This window comes from Salmo salar, chromosome 03 (genome assembly GCF_965601325.2).
Source record: "Salmo salar chromosome 03, fSalSal1, whole genome shotgun sequence".
In the NCBI taxonomy this organism is placed as follows: domain Eukaryota; kingdom Metazoa; phylum Chordata; class Actinopteri; order Salmoniformes; family Salmonidae; genus Salmo; species Salmo salar.
In genome coordinates, this window is record NC_138293.1 from 29,623,529 (window position 1) to 29,647,907 (window position 24,379).

Consider the following 24,379-nt stretch of genomic DNA (forward strand, 5'->3'; position numbering starts at 1 on the left):
GGGCTTTGGTGACAAAACGCATGGCACTGTGATAGACTGCATCCAGTTTATTGAGTAGGGTATTGGAGGCTATTTTGTAAATGACATCGCCGAAGTCGAGGATCGGTAGGATGGTCAGTTTTACGAGGGTATGTTTGGCAGCATGAGTGAAGGATGCTTTGTTGCGAAATAGGAAGCCAATTCTAGATTTAACTTTGGATTGGAGATGTTTGATGTGAGTCTGGAAGGAGAGCTTACAGTCTAACCAGACACCTAGGTATTTGTAGTGGTCCACATATTCTAAGTCAGAACCGTCCAGAGTAGTGATGCTGGACGGGCGGGCAGGTGCAGGCAGCGATCGGTTGAAGAGCATGCATTTTGTTTTACTTGTATTTAAGAGCAGTTGGAGGCCACGGAAGGAGAGTTGTATGGCATATAGTGTGTGTGTATATGAAGACGGAGTGAGACAGATGTGGGTAGGGTGATTTGAATGTGTTGGGGAGCGAGAAGCAGACGCTTAGCCAATCACTTTGTGTGGCCCTCCCGGGCAGGCCTCCTTTTACAGTCTGCTGACACGCATGCTATATTAAAGAGACACCACCCACAGCTGCACCTGACAATTTACAGCAACCAACGCCACTACTAGGGCTCTGCAGAGAGAGAGAGAGAGAGAGAGAGAGAGAGAGGGAGGGAGGGAAAGCAAAATAGAGCAGGGAGAGAGAGAGGTAGAGTGAAAGGAGACCAGAGAGACATTGAGTGAGCTGAAGGGGGAGGCAGAGAGATTCTGCCTGTGTGCGCTGTGCTACGCTGTGCATCATCACTTGGGAGTGTTGGACTTCGTCTCACAGAGGACGTGTGGAATTTCCAGCTTTCTTTCCCTTTGTGTTCTCCAGCAAACGTGTGAGCTGCCACAGACATCAATTCCCTGAGAGGGGAGCCTACTTCGCCTGCAGCCTCTGCTGGGCTCTGTGGACTCAATGAGACATTTTCTGGATGAGGTAACAGAAAGAACAAATCCTTAACTTACAAGCATGAAGGACGGCGTTGTCGAAATAACAGATAACACATCAATTGAACGGAGAAGAGGCATCTCTTAACCAGGAGAGGAGATCTGCTCATGAGAATAAAGACAATCCTTCATCTAAGATAGCCTATCGACTGAAGAGGGCCCTCCACTTCCTCCTTGGAGAAAGGTCCAGCTCTTTCCAGAAAACTAACACAAGGCCATCCAGAGCTAAAAGAGTAGCCTCGCTCAAACGACTGATTCAATAAGCACCTGACTGGTTAGGAAAAACCCTTCTCCGAACAGATCTTCAGTTTCATTTTGGCACAGATTTTGTTATCTTTGACATAGATCTTTAACTTTATTGTATTTACAAACAGAGTAGCACTCTTCTGGGGAGTGGTGGTGGTGCCCTATAGTTGTGACCGGTCTCTATCCTGGATGGTCATGGTCCGTATTGGGTGCTGAACCCCCTGCTTGTGTCCATGAAGCGGTTTGGCAGCCTGAGGAGGAGTAAGAAGCGGAAGGAGCAGGACCTGCTAGCGGAAGGAAGACGCCAGTCAGAGCCACCATGTCTGCCTGGTAATGTCTTGTGCTGTTCACACGATCACACCACTTCAATTGTCTATAAAAGTGTCTAACTGCGTAGTATAATACACTGAGTGTACAAAACATTACGAACACCTTCCTAGTATTGAGTTGCACCCCATATTCCCCTCAGAACAGCTTTAATTCGTTGAGGCATGGACTCTACAATGTACTGAAAGCGTTCCACAGGGATGCTGGCCCATGTTGATTCCAATGCTTCCCACAGTTGTGTCACGTTGGCTGGATGTCCTTTGGGTGGTGGACCATTCTTGATACACACAGGAAACTGTTGAGTGTGGAAAAACCCAGCAGCGATTGCAGTTCTTGACACACTCAAACTGGTGTGCCTGGCACCTACTACCATACCCCGTTCAATGGCACTTAGATATTTTGTCTTGTCCATTCACCCTCTGAATGGCACACATGCACAATCTATATCTCGATCCATGTCTCTTTAACCTGTCTTCCCCCCTTCATCTACACTGATTGAAGTGGATTTAACAGGTGACATCCAGAAGGGATCACAGCTTTCACCTGGATTCACCTGGTCAGTCTATGTCATGGAAAAAGCAGGTGTTCTTAATGTGTTGTATGCTCAGTGTATGACGGGCCAGAAGACTGAAGACAGTATATGTTGAATATATTATCCTTCCCTCAAGGTCTCTTTAGATTCTAACCATTCCACTGCAAAATGGCATAGTGTTACCAGATACTAGTATACTCATAACATGTCATGAGTGTACACTGTATCTGTATAGTTGTTGTCTAACTTTTAATTGTGATTGAAGACGGCGACAGAACATGATGTCTAGTCTGACGTATGACAGCCATAATGGATTAAATAATCACAATCAGAATAAATGTTTCTCATCGGAGCAGTTAAATGGATCCTCTATTGATACAGTAGTAGTACAGTATAAACAGCATCCATTTTGTAACAAGTACAGTAAGGTAGACATCACCCGGACCCCCTGCTGATCCAGACAGTAAAAACAGAGCATCCATTTTGTAATTGGCACTGCAGCTACATATAGGGGCTGCTGACAGCTCGGAGGTCTTTACGGCCGGTGTCCCTCAAATACACTGCTCAAAAAAATAAAGGGAACACTTAAACAACACAATGTAACTCCAAGTCAATCACACTTCTGTGAAATCAAACTGTCCACTTAGGAAGCAACACTGATTGACAATACATTTCACATGCTGTTGTGCAAATGGAATAGACAACAGGTGGAAATTATAGGCAATTAGCAAGACACCCCCAATAAAGGAGTGGTTCTGCAGGTGGGGACCACAGACCACTTCTCAGTTCCTATGCTTCCTGGCTGATGTTTTGGTCACTTTTGAATGCTGGCGGTGGTATCACTCTAGTGGTAGCATGCGACGGAGTCTACAACCCACACAAATGGCTCAGGTAGTGCAGCTCATCCAGGATGGCACATCAATGCGAGCTGTGGCAAGAAGGTTTGCTGTGTCTGTCAGCGTAGTGTCCAGAGCATGGAGGCGCTACCAGGAGACAGGCCAGTACATCAGGAGACGTGGAGGAGGCCGTAGGAGGGCAACAACCCAGCAGCAGGACCGCTACCTCCGCCTTTGTGCAAGGAGGAGCAGGAGGATCACTGCCAGAGCCCTGCAAAATGACCTCCAGCAGGCCACAAATGTGCATGTGTCTGCTCAAACGGTCAGAAACAGACTCCATGAGGGTGGTATGAGGGCCCGATGTCCACAGGTGGGGGTTGTGCTTACAGCCCAACACCGTGCAGGACGTTTGGCATTTGCCAGAGAACACCAAGATTGGCAAATTTGCCACCGGCGCCCTGTGCTCTTCACAGATGAAAGCAGGTTCACACTGAGCACGTGACAGACGTGACAGAGTCTGTAGACACCGTGGAGAACGTTCTGCTGCCTGCAACATCCTCCAGCATGACCGGTTTGGCGGTGGGTCAGTCATGGTGTGGGGTGGCATTTCTTTGGGGGGCTGCACCGCCCTCCATGTGCTCGCCAGTGGTAACCTGACTGCCATTAGGTACCGAGATGAGATCCTCAGACCCCTTGTGAGACCATATGCTGGTGCGGTTGGCCCTGGGTTCCTCCTAATGCAAGACAATGCTAGACCTCATGTGGCTGGAGTGTGTCAGCAGTTCCTGCAAGAGGAAGGCATTGATGCTATGGACTGGCCCGCCCGTTCCCCAGACCTGAATTCAATTGAGCACATCTGGGACATCATGTCTCGCTCCATCCACCAACGCCACGTTGCACCACAGACTGTCCAGGAGTTGGCGGATGCTTTAGTCCAGGTCTGGGAGGAGATCCCTCAGGAGACCATCCGCCACCTCATCAAGAGCATGCCCAGGCGTTGTAGGGAGGTCATACAGGCACGTGGCGGCCACACACACTACTGAGCCTCATTTTGACTTGTTTTAAGGACATTACATTAAGTTGGATCAGCCTGTAGTGTGGTTTTCCAATTTAATTTTGAGTGTGACTCCAAATCCAGACCTCCATGGGTTGATAAATTGGATTTTCATTGATTATTTTTGTGTGATTTTGTTGTCAGCACATTCAACTATGTAAAGAAAAAAGTATTTAATAAGATTATTTCTTTCATTCAGATCTAGGATGTGTTGTTTAAGTGTTCCCTTTATTTTTTTGAGCAGTATACATTTGTGAATTTGTACATTGTACAGTGAGGATATGAGACGGTAAACTAACATGTTTGCATGTTTTTTCATTCAATCTAATTCATCGTGATTTAAGAGTACTCTCGTGCTACATAGAATGGTAATTGATAGTCCTGCTGCTTGAGCTGGGTGATAATACGACACTGTTATTTTTGACCCACATCTGTTAGTCTCTATTTAATCATCGCTGCTCTGATTTGGAACGTTAAACTTTATGAAAATGACGGTGTCTCTCCTTCAGGAGTGTCAGGGACAGGGTCATCACACTGGATACATGGGGTTTTATGAATGTTGCCTTTGGGACATCTCACTGGATGCTTGGGGTGTACGGACGGTGGCCCTGAGTGACACTGCCATGAACTCCACAGCTCCTGATTTAGCCCTAGTCTGACCTGGGATCAGTGGAGGAAGAGGTCAAGGCCCAACTGTCATTATGATGTGAACCTGTATGTGGTGCTCAGTTTATTTTGTTCTGGCCCCATGCTGTATGTGGTGCTCAGTTTATTTTGTTCTGGCCCCATGCTGTATGTGGTGCTCAGTTTATTTTGTTCTGGCCCCATGCTGTATGTGGTGCTCAGTTTATTTTGTTCTGGCCCCATGCTGTATGTGGTGCTCAGTTTATTTTGTTCTGGCCCCATGCTGTATGTGGTGCTCAGTTTATTTTGTTCTGGCCCCATACTGTATGTGGTGCTCAGTTTATTTTGTTCTGGCCCCATGCTGTATGTGGTGCTCAGTTTATTTTGTTCTGGCCCCATGCTGTATGTGGTGCTCAGTTTATTTTGTTCTGGCCCCATGCTGTATGTGGTGCTCAGTTTATTTTGTTCTGGCCCCATGCTGTATGTGGTGCTCAGTTTATTTTGTTCTGGCCCCATGCTGTATGTGGTGCTCAGTTTATTTTGTTCTGGCCCCATGCTGTATGTGGTGCTCAGTTTATTTTGTTCTGGCCCCATGCTGTATGTGGTGCTCAGTTTATTTTGTTCTGGCCCCATGCTGTATGTGGTGCTCAGTTTATTTTGTTCTGGCCCCATGCTGTATGTGGTGCTCAGTTTATTTTGTTCTGGCCCCATGCTGTATGTGGTGCTCAGTTTATTTTGTTCTGGCCCCATGCTGTATGTGGTGCTCAGTTTATTTTGTTCTGGCCCCATGCTGTATGTGGTGCTCAGTTTATTTTGTTCTGGCCCCATACTGTATGTGGTGCTCCAGTTTATTTTGTTCTGGCCCCATACTGTATGTGCTGTTGCCAAGTCTTCTATGGTTACAACAGGACAATAATAGAGAGTTTGTCATGTCAACAATATAAGAGTTGTCTACACTACAGCATGTACAGTATGGCACCAGGCTAGAAGAGTTGTCTACACTACAGGACGTAATGTATAGGACCAGGCTACATTTTGGTGCTGTGTTTATCATACACGGATTGCACAATGTGATGAGACCACAGCCATAAGTAAATATATCAGTAGCACTTTACTAAAAGCCAACAGGTGTAATGCATTTTGACGTGGTTTAAATGCAAGATTTCAGCAGCATGTTTGACCCCATTTATAAGGTTATTATAGTTGAATAACGATCCTAAATGATCCTGACAGCACCTTTTGACAGCAACTATCTCGTATAGTTACTAAGCTCGATTTAAACAATTTACACACATAGATGTGAGGTCTGATGTGAGGTCTGATGTGAGGTCTGATGTGAGGTTTGAGCTCACATGTCATGTAGTGTGGGGGAAAGGGAAAGGGGGAATGTTAAGGATTTACAAAATGTACTACTCTCGCACAATCACACACACAAACAAACACAAACAAACACATGTATTACACAAGGGTGATCAGGGATGGTTGTTGCTGTGTCTCCCTAAGGAGTTTGTGTGAGTCCCACAAACCCCTTACATACAGTGCCTTCGGAATGTATTCAGACCCCTTGACTTTTCCCACATTTTGTTACGTTACAGCCTTATTCTAAAATTGATTAAATAAAGAAAACCCTCAACAATCTACACACAATACCCCATATTGACAAAGCGAAGTAGGTTTTTAGACTTCTTTTGCCAATTTGTATATTTAAAAAAAAAAAAAGATCTTATTTACATACATTACCGTTCAAAAGTTTGGGGTCACTTAGAAATGTCCTTTTTGGAAGAAAAGCAAATTTTTTGGTCCATTTTAAAATAACATCAAATTGATCAGAAATACAGTGTAGACATTGTTAATGTTGTAAATGACAATTGTAGCTGGAAACGGCAGATTTATTTATGGAATATCTACATATCTGCCTAGAAGGCCAGCATCCATATCTCAGACTGGCCAATAAAAAGAAAAGATTAAGATGGGCAAAAGAACACAGACACTGGACAGAGGAACTCTGCCTAGAAGGCCAGCATCCCGGAGTCGCCTCTTCACTGTTGACGTTGAGACTGGTGTTTTGCGGGTACTATTTAATGAAGCTGCCAGTTGAGGACTTGTGAGGTGTCTGTTTCTCAAACTAGACACTCTAATGTACTTGTCCTCTTGCTCAGTTGTGCACCGGGGCCTCCCACTCCTCTTTCTATTCTGGTTAGAGACAGTTTGCGCTGTTCTGTGAAGGGAGTAGTACACAGCGTTGTATGAGATCTTCAGTTTCTTGCCAATTTCTCGCATCCTGTTTCCTGTTTCCACCACTTCCATTGATCATCCTTGATCCTTGAGATGTTTCTGCAACTTGATTGGAGTCCACCTGTGGTAAATACAATTGATTGGACATTTGGAAAGGCACACACCTGTCTATATAAGGTCCCACAGTTCACAGTGAATGTCAGATCAAAAACCAAACCATGAGGTCGAAGGAATTGTCCATAGAGTTACGAGGAAGGATTGTGTCGAGGCACAGACCTGTGGAAGGGTATCAGAGAGCACAGTGGCCTCCATCATTCTTAAATGGAAGAAGTTTGGATCCACCAAGGCTCTTACTAGAGCTGGCCGCCAGGCCAAACTGAGCAATCGGGGGAGAAGGGCCTTGGTCAGGGAGGCAACCAAGAACACAATGGTCACTCTGACAGAGCTCTAGAGTTCCTCTGTGGAGATGGGAGAATCTTCCAGATGGACAACCATCTCTGCAGCACTCCACCAATCAGGCCTGTATGGTAGAGTGGCCAGACGGAAGCCACTCCTCAATAAAAGGCACATGACAGCCCGCTTGGAGTTTGCCAAAAGGCACCTAAAGGACTCTCAGACCATGAGAAACAAGATTCTCTGGTCTGATGAAACCAAGATTGAACTCTTTGGCCTGAATGCCAAACGTCACGTCTGGAGGAAGCCTGGCACCATCCCTACGGTGAAGCATGGTGGTGGCGGCAACGTGCTGTGGGGATGATTTTCAGCGGCAGGGACTGGGAGACTAATCAGGATCGAGGCAAAGATGAACGGAGCAAAGTACAGCGAGATCCTTGATGAAAACCAGCTCCAGAGTGCTCAGGACCTCAGACTGGGATGAAGGTTCACCTTCCAACAGGACAACGACCCTAAGCACACAGCAAAGACAACGCAGGAGTGGCTTCAGGGCAAGTCTCTGAATGTCGTTGAGTGGCCCAACCAGAGCCTGGACTTGAACCCGATTGAACATCTCTGGAGAGACCTGAAAATAGCTGTGCAGCAACACTCTCCATCCAACCTGACAGAGCTTGAGAGGATCTGCAGAGAAGAATGGGAGAATCTCTCCAAATACAGGTGTGCCAAGCTTGTAGCGTCATACCCAAGAATACTCCAGGCTGTAATCGCTGCCAAAGGTGCTTCAAGAAAGTACTGAGTAAAGGGTCTGAATACTGATGTAAATGTCATATTTCATTTTTTTTTTTTTGCTAACATTTCTAAAACCCTGTTTTTGCTTTGTCATTATGAGGTATTGTGTGTAGATTGATGAGGGACAAAAAACATTGAATCAATTTTAGAATAAGGCTATAACGTAACAAAATGTGGAAAAAGTCAAGGGTTTTTTATACTATCCGAATGCACTGTACATCAGACAGCCAGGTCAGATCATATTGCTGATACACTCAAAACCACAGTCTCACAACCCAACATGGCTGACAGCCCAGTCACCCCTTTCAAACTCCTAAGGGAAATCTGCCACTCACCACTGCAGATCAGAAACACTGATTGCTTAATGTTGAGGCCCAGCAGTATTGTGACACCTGCCTTCCTCCTTAGACTTAATGGAAAGAACATTGGCCAATATGATGCCGTCACAGTCTTAGTTCACCATTGCCCTTCTCTACACAAAGTTTTCAAAATGTAGTGTGACACAATCTGACATGCTGAATTAGATGTCGATTATTGGGTGTTTCAGTTAACCAACTGAGGGGCCAGTCTGCAAAATCCAATGGGCCAGTGCTGGTCTATGGACTAGACGCAGGGGTGGGCAACGAGGGCCTGATTTGGTGTCACACTTTTTCTCCATCCTTAGCAAACACAGCTGATTTGAATCAAATGTCATTCTAAACTGAAGATCGTGATTAGGTGATTATTGGAGTCAGGTGTGTTAGCTGGGGCTGGGTCAAAACGGTGACACCAATCAGGCCCTCGAGGACTAGAATTGCCCACCCCTGGAGAGGTTAAGAAACACTGGTATAGATGACTCCAATACCCCGTGTGGTGAATTCCCCCTCCCCTCCCTGCTGTCCCCCTGTGTTATCTTCTCCTGTGGAATGTGCCACAACAGCGTAGCTAAAATAAGACACCAAAACGACTGAAGAGTGGGCTGGTATTAGCCAGCTAAATGTCAGGAGATAGCTGGACTGGGCCAGACGTGTTTTTGTGTGACACGATGAATGCCTGTGCAGATTTATCTTTATCTTAAGTTGAGCTTTCTTTAGATGGTATAGCGGTTTACTATTTACTTTTGAATGTTGAATGTAACTGCCATTTTAGTATTCAGTCCCTTTTATTTGAACGCAGTATTTGCATCTCTGGAGAAGCAGAAGTCAGTGTGTGCGCTGTATGGTTTACTAGGGGGTTCTATACACAGCCATAAAATTAGAATTATAACAATTACTCAAAAGAGAAGGTAGTGAATTAGTTTGTATGCCGCAAATCCAAAACCATGACATCGGGTTTATAAAGTGATATACAAAACAACAATAGATGCATCGATTCATTCTTTTCAATTAAAATTATTAGATATATTTTCGCTACAAAAAGACTGCTCAATATATTGGGCAATGAACAGTCAGCCCTGTGCAGACTCTGCCACGAGGAAACAGAATCAATAGTTCATCTCTGTTGGTACTGTCCTTGGAGTCAGGTCCAGAAGGGGTTGTTAAGTCATGTCTGTGTTCAGATGGACCAACAACAGTACTATAAGGAGATCTGAAAAACCATGATCAATCAATGGGAAATATGATTATACTCTTAAAAGTAAAGTATTTATTTTTAGGGCAATCTCTGTAGAAATGGTACGAGTAGAGAGGTTCAAGACCCCATAAGACAGTAAAATATAAGGATGTATTGCAAAGTAAAATGGTAATATACCGGGAAAAATGTGTTAAGTCTGTAGATATCTGTGGGGGGAATTAAGATTAGAGGGATTGGTTGATTTGAGTCCAGTAGAAATAGGAGGAGGCTATATGTACACTTAACAAAAATATAAACAGACCTCCATGGGTTGATAAATTGGATTTCCATTGATTATTTTTGTGTGATTTTGAAAAGAAAAAAGTATTTAAGATTATTTATTTAATTCAGATCTAGGATGTATTGTTTAAGTGTTCCCTTTATTTTTTTGAGCAGTGTGTGTGTATATATATATATATATATATATATATATATATATATATATATATATATATATATACTGCTCAAAAAAATAAAGGGAACACTTAAACAACACATCCTAGATCTGAATGAAAGAAATAATCTTATTAAATACTTTATACTTTACATAGTTGAATGTGCTGACAACAAAATCACACAAACATAATCAATGGAAATCCAATTTATCAACCCATGGAGGTCTGGATTTGGAGTTATACTCAAAATTAAAGTGGAAAACCACACTACAGGCTGATCCAACTTTGATGTAATGTCCTTAAAACAAGTCAAAAATGAGGCTCAGTAGTGTGTGTGGCCTCCACGTGCCTGTATGACCTCCCTACAACGCCTGGGCATGCTCCTGATGAGGTGGCGGATGGTCTCCTGAGGGATCTCCTGCCAGACCTGGACTAAAGCATCCGCCAACTCCTGGACAGTCTGTGGTGCAACGTGGCGTTGGTGGATGGAGCGAGAGATGATGTCCCAGATGTGCTCAATTGGATTCAGGTCTGGGGAACGGGCGGGCCAGTCCATAGCATCAATGCCTTCCTCTTGCAGGAACTGCTGACACACTCCAGCCACATGAGGTCTAGCATTGTCTTGCATTAGGAGGAACCCAGGGCCAACTGCACCAGCATATGGTCTCACAAGGGGTCTGAGGATCTCATCTCGGTACCTAATGGCAGTCAGGCTACCTCTGGCGAGCACATGGAGGGCTGTGCGGCCCCCCAAACAAATGCCACCCCACACCATGACTGACCCACCGCCAAACCGGTCATGCTGGAGGATGTTGCAGGCAGCAGAACGTTCTCCACGGCGTCGCCAGACTCTGTCACGTCTGTCACATGTGCTCAGTGTGAACCTGCTTTCATCTGTGAAGAGCACAGGGCGCCAGTGGCGAATTTGCCAATCTTGGTGTTCTCTGGCAAATGCCAAACGTCCTGCACGGTGTTGTGCTGTAAGCACAACCCCCACCTGTGGACGTCGGGCCCTCATACCACCCTCATGGAGTCTGTTTCTGACCGTTTGAGCAGACACATGCACATTTGTGGCCTGTTGGAGGTCATTTTGCAGGGCTCTGGCAGTGCTCCTCCTGCTCCTCCTTGCACAAAGGCGGAGGTAGCGGTCCTACTGCTGGGTTGTTGCCCTCCTACAGCCTCCTCCACGTTTCCTGATGTACTGGCCTGTCTCCTGGTAGCGCCTCCATGCTCTGGACACTACGCTGACAGACACAGCAAACCTTCTTGCCACAGCTCGCATTGATGTGACATCCTGGATGAGCTGCACTACCTGAGCCACTTGTGTGGGTTGTAGACTCCATCTCATGCTACCACTAGAGTGAAAGCACTGCCAGCATTCAAAAGTGACCAAAACATCAGCCAGGAAGCATAGGAACTGAGAAGTGGTCTTTGGTCCCCACCTGCAGAACCACTCCTTTATTGGGGGTGTCTTGCTAATTGCCTATAATTTCCACCTGTTGTTTATTCCATTTGCACAACAGCATGTGAAATTTATTGTCAATCAGTGTTGCTTCCTAAGTGGACAGTTTGATTTCACAGAAGTGTGATTGACTTGGAGTTACATTGTGTTGTTTAAGTGTTCCCTTTATTTTTTTGAGCAGTATATATAAACACAGGGCTGTGACCCAAACAAAGAGCGAGGTGTAAACCTCTCATAAATACACGGGACGAGACCCGTAATAACAAGTGCACAGTAACTTGCATGCCGATACAACAGAGCACAGGTACTCACAAGACCAACGGACATGGAACAATAAGGAACAGAGGGCACATATTTACACATACTAATCAGGGGGAATGGGAACCAGGTGTGCGTAATGAGACAAGACAGTCCGTGGTTGGTGGTGATGATCCAGTTCCATGACGTCTAGAAAGATGGTGACGTAGACCTCCGCAGCTGGTTAACAGAATGAATAAATAGCTTCCATTACTCTACTCAGCAAACTGGATGCAGTCTATCACAGTGCCATCCGTTTTGTTACCAAATCACCTTATACCACCCACCACTGTGACCTGTATGCTCTAGTTGGCTGGCCCTCGCTACATATTTGTCGCCAGACCCACTGGCTCCAGGTCATCTATAAGTCTATGCTAGGTAAAGCTCCGCCTTATCTCAGTTCACTGGTCACGATAACAACACCCACCCGTAGCACACGCTCCAGCAGGTATATCTCACTGATCATCCCCAAAGCCAACACCTCATTTGGCTGCCTTTCCTTCCAGTTCTCTGCTGCCAGTGACTGGAACAAATTGCAAAAATCGCTGAAGTTGGAGACTTTTATTTCCCTCACCAACTTTAAACATCAGCTACCTGAGCAGCTAACCGATCGCTGCAGCTGTACATAGTCCATCTGTAAATTGCCCACCCAATCTACATCCCTATACGGTTTTTATTTTATTTACTTTTCTGCTCTTTTGCACACCAGTATTTCTACTTGCACATCATCATATGCTCATTTATCACTCCAGTGTTAATCTGCTAAATTGTAATTATTCGCTCCTATGGCCTATTTATTGCCTACCTCTTCATGCCTTTTGCACGCACTGTATATAGACCTTCTTTTTTTCTACTGTGTCATTGACTTGTTTATTGTGTTATTTCTTGTTTATTGTTTACTCCATGTGTAACTCTGTGTTGTCTGTGTTTATCTTGGCCAGGTCGCAATTGTAAATGAGAAATTGTTCTCAACTTGCCTACCTGGTTAAATAAAGGTGAAATAAAAAAAGAATATATATGTGTGTGTGTGTGTGTGTGTACGTACGTACGTACGTACATACATACATACATACATACATACATACAGTTGAAGTCAGAAGTTTACATACACTTAGTTAGGTTGGAGTCATTAAAACTCATTTTTCAACCACTCCACAAATTTCTTGTTAACAATCTATAGTTTTGGCAAGTCGGTTAGGGACATCTACTTTGTGCATGACACAAATCATTTTTCCAACAATTGTTTTCAGACAGATTATTTCACTTATAATTCACTGTATCACAATTCCAGTGGGTCAGAAGTTTACATACACTAAGTTGACTGTGCCTTTAAACAGCTTGGAAAATTCCAGAAAATGATGTCATGGCTTTAGAAGTTTCTGATTGACTCAAATTATTAGCCTATTGGAGTTGTATCTGTGGATGTATTTCAAGGCCTACCTTCAAACTCAGTGCCTCTTTGCTTGACATCATGGGAAAATCAAAAGAAGTCAGCCAAGACTTCAGAAAAAAATGGTAGACCTCCACAAGTCTGGTTCATCCTTGGGAGTAATTTTCAAACGCATGAAGGTACCATGTTCATCTGTACAAACAATAGTACGCAAGTATAAACACCATGGGCCCACGCAGCCGTCATACCGCTCAGGAAGGAGACGTGTTCTGTCTCCTATAGAAGAATGTACTTTGGTGCGAAAAGAGCGAATCAATCCCAGAATAACAGCAAAGGACCTTGTGAACATGTTGGAGGAAACAGGTACAAAAGTATCTATATCCACAGGAAAACGAGTCCTATATCGACATAACCTAAAAGGCCGCTCAGCAAGGAAGAAGCGACTGCTCCAAAACCGCCATTAAAAAAGCCAGACTACGGTTTGCAACTGCACATGGGGACAAAGATCGTACTTTTTGGAGAAATGTCCTTTTGTCTGATGAAACAAAAGTAGAACTATTTGGCCACAATGACAATCGTTATGTTTGGAGGAAAAAGGGGAATGCTTGCAAGCCGAAGAACACCATCCCAACCGTGAAGCACGGGGGTGACAGCATCATGTTGTGGGGTCGCTTTGCTGCAGTTGGGACTGGTGCACTTCACAAAATAGATGGCATCATGAGGTAGGAAAATTATGTAGATGTATTGAAGCAACATCTCAAGACATCAGTCAGGAAGTTAAAGCTTAGTCGCAAATGGGTCTTCCAAATGGACAATGACCCCAAGCATACTTCCAAAGTTGTGGCAAAATGGCTTAAGGACAACAAAGTCAAGGTATTGGAGTGGCCATCACAAAGCCCTGACCTCAATCCTATAGAAAATGTGTGGGCAGAACTGAAAAACTTTGTGCGAGCAAGGAGGCCTACAAACCTGACTCAGTTACACCAGCTCTGTCAGGAGGAATAGGCCAGAATCCACCCAACTTATTGTGGGAAGCTTGTGGAAGGCTACAAGAAATGCTTGACCCAAGTTAAACAATTTAAAGGCAATGCTACCAAATACTAATTGAGTGTATATACACTTCTGACCCACTGGGAATGTGATGAAAGAAATGAAAGCTGAAATAAATCATTCTCTCTACTATTATTCTGACATTTCACATTCTTAAAATAAAGTGGTGATCCTAACTGAACTAAGACGGGGAATGTTTACTAGGATTAAATGTCAGGAATTGTGAAAAACTGAGTTTAAATGTATTTGGCTAAGGTGTATGTAAACTTCCGACTTCATCTGTATATTGAATTGCAATGTTTTCCACCAGATCCTCCAACCAGTGGAGGGGTTGGTTTAAAAAAAAGGGTGATCAGAAATAATGCAAGCAAAGTTATTTGATAGACTAATCTGTCTGCTAGCAAAAAAAACTGTTTATTTATGTTTCTGCTGTGTAATGCAACCTGGGAAGTGGTTGTTTTTCAGATCAAACCATTAGTTTGCTTGAACAATTTACATTTCTGTTCAAGTAATCCCTAATCACCTCCGCTGTTACGACAATGTGCTTTCATAAGGCAGTTATGACTTATAGGTCTATAGGTGATTGTTAGATAAGTGAGTGGTGACTTGAATGTCAAAGTGAAGTTGTTGATAAGTTACTGGAGATGAGCAGAGTCCCATGGCGGTCCCATGGCCGAGTGGAGGAAATGTGAACCAGCCGGTACGCATCACTCACGTCACTGGAAGTATGGCCTCAGAAATATGTCAGCAGGGTGAGGCTAGGGCCATGTGTGTGGGTGTCATATGTCAACCCGTTCCCCGTGCTCGGACGTGACTGCTGAGGGGCATGTGAGGGCTGTCATGTGATCAAGCGACAGCCTCGACCTGACAGACACTGCCAGAACAGGAGTCTGCTAGCCTCTCAGGCAGCTGTCCAATAATACAATGGCCAGGGTGAATGAAATATCACTGTTAGTACTGTATTGGTATACTGTACACTAGATACAGATAACTGCCAAAATAAAGGGAACACTTGAGTAAATGAGGGATACAAAGTATATTGAAAGCAGGTGGTTCCACACAGGTGTGGTTCCTGAGTTAATTCACCAATTCACATCCCATCATGCTTAGGGTCATGTATAAAAATGACCAGTTGCCCATTATTTTGGGTACCATGGCTAAAAGAAGAGATCTCAGCGACTTTGAAAGAGGGGACTCAAAGGAGAATAGGGGGTTTAAAGGGTGTGTGTGCGTGTCAGTCAGTCACCAGATCTCAACCCTATTGAAAACTTATGTGAGATTCTTGAATGGTGCCTAAGACAGCGTTTTCCATCAACAAAACACCAAATGATAGAATTTCTAGTGGAAGAAGAATGGGGTCACATCCCTCCAATAGAGTTCCAGACACTTGTAGAATCTATGCTAAGACGCATCGGAGCTGTTCTGGCGGCTTGTGGTGGCCCAACGCCCTATTAAGATGCTTTATGTTGGTGTTTCCTTTATTTTGGCAGGTACCTGTATCTCTTCACTGATTTATGATATGATACTCATCATCAAGACTGGGTAATGGCACAGTGGTAGTAGTACATGAAGCTAGGAATAGCGGAAGGAAGGATCGATAACTATATTCCACTCTATTGTTAATTGCCAGAATACATTGATTTGTTTGAAATTTGAACCAGCTTTGGATACATTTTTTAGGTATTCCAAGATGTTCTCTGATACTGTGTGTTGGTCCAACCCGTTCCTGACAACCTACAGTACATTCAAATAAGTCTACTGTAGTTGTCATAGGACTCACAAGCTTTGCTTGCACTGCAGTGATCCACTGAAATCAATTGATTGCTGTTCTTTAGGGACAGGGTGGGCTGGATATTTTCATTATTTTCTTGGCAGATTTCCAGGACCTGGCAGCACTTAACCACACATGATGTGAACGGAAAATCCCATCAGCAAGCTCAACTCAGATGATTCATCTGGATGAATCAAGTATTATTGACCCATCAGCTTTGCTGATGATAAATGAGGATACTTAATGATATTCCAATCAATATTGTTCTGAAAAGCAAAATATCTTGGAGCCACTCCACTATTACAGTATCATGTGACAAGCACATACTCTGTTGAAAGGGTACAGTATATCCCAATCAGAAAGGCCACACTTGAGTAGAGATTGACTGTGAACATTGCAACAGCACTACAGGAGATGTCTAGGGAAACTCCATGTATAAATGACAGGCCTGTGTAGACCAGTGCTAACTGCTAATCCTTTCTCTGGTCCTTGTTTTTCCTCCACAGTCTCCGGCATCTCGTCTTCCCCCACCCCACCCAGCACCCCCACCCAGGCCCCTAGCCAGTCCATGCTGTTCCCCCAGGAGGTCCACCAGAGTGTCCCTGAACGTCTGGGCCGCTCCCTCTCATCACCCCCACCAGACACCGGACAGCGCCTCAGCCTGCCCGCCTCTGCCAAGCCCCCCATGTCCTCCTCCTCTCCGATACCCTACGCCTTCCCACTGACCCAAGCTACCTCACAGCCAGTGAGTGGTACCTTTTTCTACCTACTAGACCAACTGCTGGTTTAGGCTGTTTGTTAGTGGCAGTGATAATTGATAGTGCAGTGAAGCAATATTGCAGCGTTGCCGAGGAAAAGTGGTGTAAGGGAGAAGCTGATGTGATTTTCTGAGTCTCCAAGTTCCCAACCTTTTCCCCCCAGGGCCCCCTTTTTCACATTGTTTTATGCCCCCCCCCCCCCCCCCCCCCCCACCCCCCTTTTCGATTATTGTTATTAAATACAACACCAGCTTGATTTTTTATTTTTTATTTGAGGGACCTAGGAAAATGTTGTTTTGAAAATAAATTGTACATAGTTTAACAAGACTAATGTCTTTAAGATAAGAGGTAAGATAGTACTTTATTAATCCCCCAGAGGAACATTTTATTGCGCCAGCCAATATATATATATTACCAATAAATACACCATAAAAACACAACAAGAACACACAGACACTAAGAGCAGCACATCATCGATGAATATAAAAACGAAGTGTTCGTGTTAAAAAGCCTCATAGCATATGGTAAAAAGGATTTCCGAAAAAGTTTTGTTTTGGACCTGGGTAAAAGAAAATCTGTCTGCCATCAAACTTCAATGCTCCAGGCAGATACTGTGGAGGTGGCTAGTGTTAGCCTCTATGCTGCTGAGCTTTTAGAGGATCCTCTTATCCAGGATGGGCTCTAGATTGTCCTGGTGGGTGCTAATGGTAGATCCAGTCTTCTTGATGATTTTGTTCAGCCTGTCTCTAATGGTGTTACCCCCCCCGAGCAGATTACGCTGTAAAACAGGACACTAGACACAACGCTATTCAAAAATATTTGGAGCATTTTTGAGCAGACATCAAAGGATCTGAGCTTCCTTAAAAAGAATAGCCTTTACTGAGCTTTTTGAAAAACCATGGAGGTGTTCTCTTTCCACTGCAGCTTATCGTCAATCACCACCCCCAGGTACGAGTCCACCCTTTCCACAGCGATGATCACAGGAGATGCACTCCTTCTTCCTCCTGAAGTCTATCAACCAGCTCTTTGGTTTTAGACACATTCAGCTCCAGGTGGTTTTAGATGCACCGTGCCATAAATGAGGATATTTCCTCCCTGTGTAGGCAGTCGTCATCCTTCGTGATGCTGCCTACAATTCCTGAATCATCTGAAAACTTCTGTAGGTGACAGGAGGCTTGGGCTAGCCGGCTGTCTGCTGTGTAGAGGGGGAGGAGGAATGGTGACAGAACCTTCACTTTTGTGGCACCTGTGTTAGTGATGATGGTTTCTGAGACAGAGTGGTTCTGTTGTCTGACCCATTGCGGCCTGTCAGTGAGGTAGTCCATGAACCAGGTGATGGTGGAAGGATGTAACTGTAACCTGTGGTTTGTGGGCTAGAAGATTAACCTGGATATTGTTGAGTGCACTGGAAAACACTAATAACATAATGCGGACTGCTCTCTCCAAGTGATCATATGCTTTATGCACCATGAACAGCAGTGCATCTTCCACACCTATCTTGGCCTGGTTGGCAAACTGCAGGGAGTCAAGAAACCTGCTGCTCAAGTTGCGCAAGGACCACTCTCTCAAACACCATCATCAACTGAGAAGTGAGTGCAACAGGCCTGACGTTGTTTAGGCCCTGTCTCTTGGCGTTTTTGGGAACAGGCACAATGCAGGAGGATTTCCACTGTGTAGGTACAGTAGAGGTAGACGGTGACTGTATTTGTATTTACTATGGATCTCCATTAGCTGTTGCCAAGGCAGCAGCTACTCTTCCTGAGGTTCAGCAAAATGAAGGCAGTTATACAATTTTAAAAACATTACAATACATTCACAACAGATTTCACAACACATTAAGTGTGTGCCCTCAGGCCACTACTCTACTACCACATATCAACATCACAAAATCCATGTGTACATGTGTGTATAGTGCGTATGTTATCATGTGTGTGTATGTCTGTGTCTCTTCATAGTCCCCACTGTTCCACTAAGCTGGGTGGACACTACACGACTTTCAAAATCCTAACATTGCTGAGCCTCTTACTTTAAACGACCGTCTTTCCTCAAATCACATCAAATCAAATTGTATTAATCACACGCGCCGAATACAACAGGTGTAGACCTTACAGTGAAATGCTTACTTACGAACCCCTAACCAATAGTGCAGTTTAAAAAAATACGGATAAGAATAAGAGATAAAAGTAACAAGTAATTAAAGAGCCGCAGTAAAAAATTCAATAACTAACAGTATATACAGAGGGGGTGCCGGTTAGTTGAGGAAGTATGTACATGTAGGTAGAGTTAATTAAAGTGGCTATGCATCGATGACAACAGAGAGTGGCAGTGGTGTGGAGCAATGCGAATAGTCTGGGTAGCCATTTGACTAGATGTTCAGGAGTCTTATGGCTTGGGGGTAGAAGCTGTTTAGAAGCCTCTTGGACCTAGACTTGGCACTCCGGTACCGCTTGCTGTGTGGTAGTAGAGAGAACAGTCTATGACTAGGGTGGCTGGAGTCTTTGTCAGTTTTTAGGGCCTTCCTCTGACACCGCCTGGTATAGAGGTCCTGGATGGCAGGAAGCTTGGCCCAGTGATATACTGCGCCATTCTCACTACCCTCTGTAGTGCCTTGCGGTCAGAGGCTGAGCAGTTGCCATACCAGGCAGTGATGCAACCAGTCAGGATGCTCTTGATCGTGCAGCTGTAGAACCTTTTGAGGATCTCAGGACCCATGACAAACCTTTTCAGTCTCCTGAGGGGGAATAGGTTTTGTCGTGCCCGCTTCACGACTGTCATGGTATGCTTGGACCATGTTAATTTGTTGATGATGTGGAAACCAAGGAACTTGAAGCTCTCAACCTGCTCCACTGCAGCCCCGTCGGTGAGAATGGGGGCATGCTCGGTCCTCATTTTCCTGTAGTCGACAATCATCTCCTTTCTCTTGATCACGTTGAGGGAGAGGTTGTTGTCCTGGCACTACATGGCCAGGTCTCTGACCTCCTCCCTATAGGCTGTCTCGTCGTTGTCGGTGATCAGGCCTACCACTGTTGTGTCATCAGCAAATTTAATGATGGTGTTGGAGTCGTGCCTGGCCGTGCAGTCTTGAGTGAACAGGGTTTATAGAGGGGACTGAGCATGCACCCCTGAACGGCCCCTGTGTTGAGGCTCAGCGTGGCGAATGTGTTGTTACCCACCCTTACCACCTGGGGGCGGCCCGTCAGGAAGTCCAGGATCCAGTTGCAGAGGGAGGTGTTTAGTCCCAGGGTCCTTAGCTTATTGATGAGCTTTGAAGGCACTATGGCATTGAACGCTGAGCTGTAGTCAATGAATAGCATTCTCACATAGGTGTTCCTTTTGTCCAGGTGGGAAAGGGCAGTGTGGAGTGCAATAGAGATTGCACCATTTGTGGATCTGTTAGGGTGGTATGCAGATTGGAGTGGGTCTAGGGTTTCTGGGATAATGGTGTTGATTTGAGCCATGTCCACCCTTTCATAGCACTTCATGGCTACAGACGTGAGTGCTACGGGTCGGTAGTCATTTAGGCAGGTTACCTTAGTGTTCTTGGGCACAGGCACTATGGTGGTCTGCTTAAAACACATTGGTATTATAGACTCGGACAGGGAGAGGTTGAAAATGTCAGTGAAGACACTTGCCAGTTGGTCAGCGCATGCTGGCAGTACACGTCCTGGTAATCCGTCTGGCCCTGCGGCCTTGTGAATGTTGACCCGTCTAAAGGTCTTACTCACATCGGCTGCAGAGAGCGTGATTCCTGTAGTTTTTTGTGTGTTGCCTACGTAATGGTGCACACACTAAACGATCTGGCACAGATGGTGATCACACACTACAAGATTCTTCACTTGGTCGTGAGGACTCTCGATACCATGCTGTCTGGCAAAATCTATGATGTGATTCGATTTACGTAGCTACAAGCTGTTGCTCAAAGCAGCCTCATAAACAATCAGTCAGACATTCACGCTTGCCATACAGCGTTGAATTATCTAGCCAACATTTTGATTGAATAGCATTGCTTGTGAACTTCAGAGTTGTAATGATTTGTCACGTTGGCTTTGTTTTGAAGGTAAGTACAAACACATCCTAGTTGTAGTCATCAGTCCTGCTCGAGAGTCTACACATTCTGGGTGAAGCTAAACAACGTCATCTCACTGGCTTCTTCTCTGGCGAGCTCTCATTGTCTAATGCTGATTACCGTTCTCAAAACATGTCGTTGCATATCTCACACTACAAGAGCGTTGCAGTTTTTGTGCCAATTAAAATCAAACCTGTTTGAAAATATCAGGACGTCTGGGACTGCTCAAAGACGAAATGCGCCTTTTACCCGCTCACATTAAACGAGCGTCAGTAACGGCCGCGCGCCCCGAGTTGGCAACGACAAGGGGATTTTGTCTCCGATCTCACAAACTTGTCTGGGACAGCTAAAATGCCGGCCAAAATCATGTAGTGTACACCCGACTTAAGGTGTATTTTTATCTGTTTTTTACTGCTTGCATGAGTTACTTGATGTGGAATAGAGTTCCATGTAGTCATGGCTCTATGTAGTACTGTGCGCCTCCCATAGTCTGTTCTGGACTTGGGGACTTTGAAAAGACCTCTGGTGGCATGTCTTGTGGGGTATGCATGGGTGTCTGAACTGTGTGCTAGTAGTTCAAACAGACAGCTCAGTGCATTCAACATGTCAATACTTCTCACAAATACAAGTAGTGATGAAGTCGAGCTCTCCTCTACTTTGAGTCAGGAGAGATTGACATGCATATTATTAATGTTAGCTCTCCGTGTACATTTAAGTGCCAGCCGTGCTGCTATATTCTGGGCTAATTGTAATTTCCCTTTTTGTGGTGACAAAACTAGGGCCTGTAGGACCTGCCTTGTTGAAAGTGTTGTTAAGAAGGAAGAGTAGCCCTTTATTATAGACAGACCTCTCCCCATTTTAGCAACTTGTCTTCTTTGACCATGACAGTTTTCAATTGTGGCAGTTTAGTCTCCTCAACATGCTCAATTTCCACATTATTCATTACGAGATTTAGTCGAGGTTTAGGGTTTAGTGAATGACTTGTCCCAAATATTTAGGACTAAGTTATTTCTTGCCACCCATTCTGAAACTGACTGCAGCTCTTTAAGTGTTGCAGTGATTTCACTTGCTTTGGTAGCTGACGTTGGATGGTGTATCAATAATCCCAGTCATTACAAAGATACAGCTGTCCTTCCTAACTCAGTTGCCAGAGAGGAAGGAAACCGCTCAGGGATTTCACCATGAGGCCAATGTTGACTTTAAAACAGTTAGTTTGGCTGTGATAAGAGAATAACTGACGATGGATCAACAACATTGTACTTACTCCACAATACTAACCTAAATGACAGAGTGAAAATAAGGAAGCCTGTATAGAATTCAAATATTACAAACCATGCATCCTGTTTGCGATAAGGCACTGAAGTAAAACTGCAAAAAAATGTGTCAAAGAAATAAACTTAATGTCCTGAATACAAAACATTATGTTTGTGGCAAATCACATCACTGAGTACCACACTTCATATTTCCAACCATGGTGGTGGCTGCATCATGATATGGGTATGCTTGTCACTGGCAAGGACTAGGGAGTTTTTTAAGATAAAAAGAAACTGAATAGAGCTAAGCACAGGCAAAATCCTCGAGAAAAACCTGCTTGTCTGCTTTCCAACTGACAATGGGAAACAAATGCACCTTCAGTAGGACATTAACATTAAACACAAGGCCAAATATACACTGGAGTTGCTTTCCAAGATGACATTGAATGTTCCTGATTGGCCTAGTTTCAGTTTTGACTTAAATCATCTTGAAAATCTATCAAAGATCTTAAAATTGCTGTCTAGCAATCATCAACAACCAACTTGACAGAGCTTGAACAATTTTAAAAAGAAAAATGTGCAAATATTGTACAATTCACATGTGTAAAGCTCATAAAGACTTACCCAGAAAGACTCACAACTGTAATCGCTGCCAAAGGTGATTCTAATGTGTATTGACTCAGTGGTGTGAATACTTATGTAAATTAGATATTTATGTATTTCATTTTCAATACATTTGCTAACATTTCTAAAAACATATTTTCACTTTGTCATTATGGGGTATTGTGTGTAGATGGGTGAATATTTTTTTTTATACATTTTGAATTCAGGCTGTAACACAACAAAATGTTGGGGGGTATGAATACTTTCAAAAGGCACTGTATTTGATTGATTGAGGATGTGATATATTTTTTAAACTAATACTTCAAGTAACTGTCTGTGTGTTTGAGCTATTGCACACACTACCCTGACAGTGTAAGTCAATATTTCATCACCATCCTTGGTTTTATTGTTGCTTCTTACACCCTAACCCTCACGATTATAAGACTATGAGCCATAAGTATCGCTCTCTCTCTCTCTCTAATATTGATAATTTCTCGCAGTCTCTCCTCACCTCTCTCTCTCTCTCTCCTCACCTCTCTCTCTCAACACCCACCAGGCTCTCCTCTTACCATAATCAAAGGAATGACTTCTCTGCCAAATCCAATCTGGAAGCGTGTTAATGAAACAGCCCTCCATCTCTATAATATACATCCCCATGTTTACCTACAGCACGTTCCCTTCCCTGTTCCCTGTGGCAGTGCAGCAGCAGCAGATTGGGATGGGATTCGTGCCTGTGCTGATGCGGGGTTAGGCTGAAAATTGCTGTGTCACGATGAGGTATAGGGTGACTCTGGGGGGTTGGTTGGACATCCCAGGGGTGAGCTTTCAGGGCTGTTTCTTCTACTGCACTGGATTAGGGTTTAATCAAGGGGCTAGGGGAGATGAGGAAACATTTTTTTTTTTTTTAAAGATTTTGAATCCTCATATGCTGCAAAGAGCACAGTATGGCTTGGCTCATGGTACGTGCCATGATGAAGTGTTTTGTAGGATAGGGAGGAAGGCAACTTACCTCATTGACATTTGCATGTTAGCGCTGTACACAGACTTATTTTGTTATAGGATTATTTTGCTGCAGCACAGCCTCTGTCTCTGCACAGTGTCTTAGTCATTGTGCAGCAGCCAGCCTACTTCATCCCATTCATCCCTTGCCATATGGATTGTTGCATTTTAATGTCCTGCAAAAAAAAGTTATGGGCATAGAGAAGGACAGGGAATCCTTGGCTTCTGGCTGCTTGGCAACATAAGGGATTTCCTAATATGGTGAAAAGCCTTGGTTGTTTTGCATATAGGATTCTAGTGCGTGATCATAATAATAAATGAAACTTGAACGAATTCCCCTGTCGTTCACAATCCACAGAATGCGCAGAAAAACATATGCTTCCGAGCAGATACACTGTCACGCGTAGCCTATGTCAGTCTGTTTTAGAAAAACAATATTTTTGCTTTGTTTTTTATCCAGAAGAGTTGTACACTCCTATGTCGTATGATCCTACTGTAGGCATTGGCTGCATTGATTGCAGCAAAATAGATTTAGGACTGTTCCACTAATACAGAGTTAAGGGGTGTGTAGTCTACTAATAATGTGCCATTACAGTTACTGGCAGGCACAGAGGTCCAGATATGAATTGCCCACAGTATACAGTAGAAACTTGGACAAGGGCAATTGAGTGAGTTGCACGCAGTACGTATTTTGTCATTGTCAGACAGACGGGGCTTGCTT

The 24,379-nt window shown here is 44.2% G+C and overlaps 1 protein-coding gene across 5 annotated transcripts in view; it reads left to right on the forward strand.

Annotated features, from left to right (window-relative positions):
- The window catches only part of LOC106599250 (5'-AMP-activated protein kinase subunit gamma-2), a 71,042-nt gene that overhangs the window by 31,144 nt on the left and 15,519 nt on the right, over positions 1–24,379 (forward strand). For 2 of the 5 annotated variants that reach the window (XM_014190375.3, XM_014190374.3), the window contains exon 4: positions 16,486–16,724. In XM_014190375.3, the coding sequence (XP_014045850.1) occupies positions 16,486–16,724 (239 nt within the window). Of the gene's footprint in view, positions 1–673; positions 1,565–16,485; positions 16,725–21,325; positions 24,341–24,379 lie in introns of those variants that run through there. The other 3 variants (XM_014190376.3, XM_014190378.3, XM_014190379.3) reach the window with 3 other exon arrangements.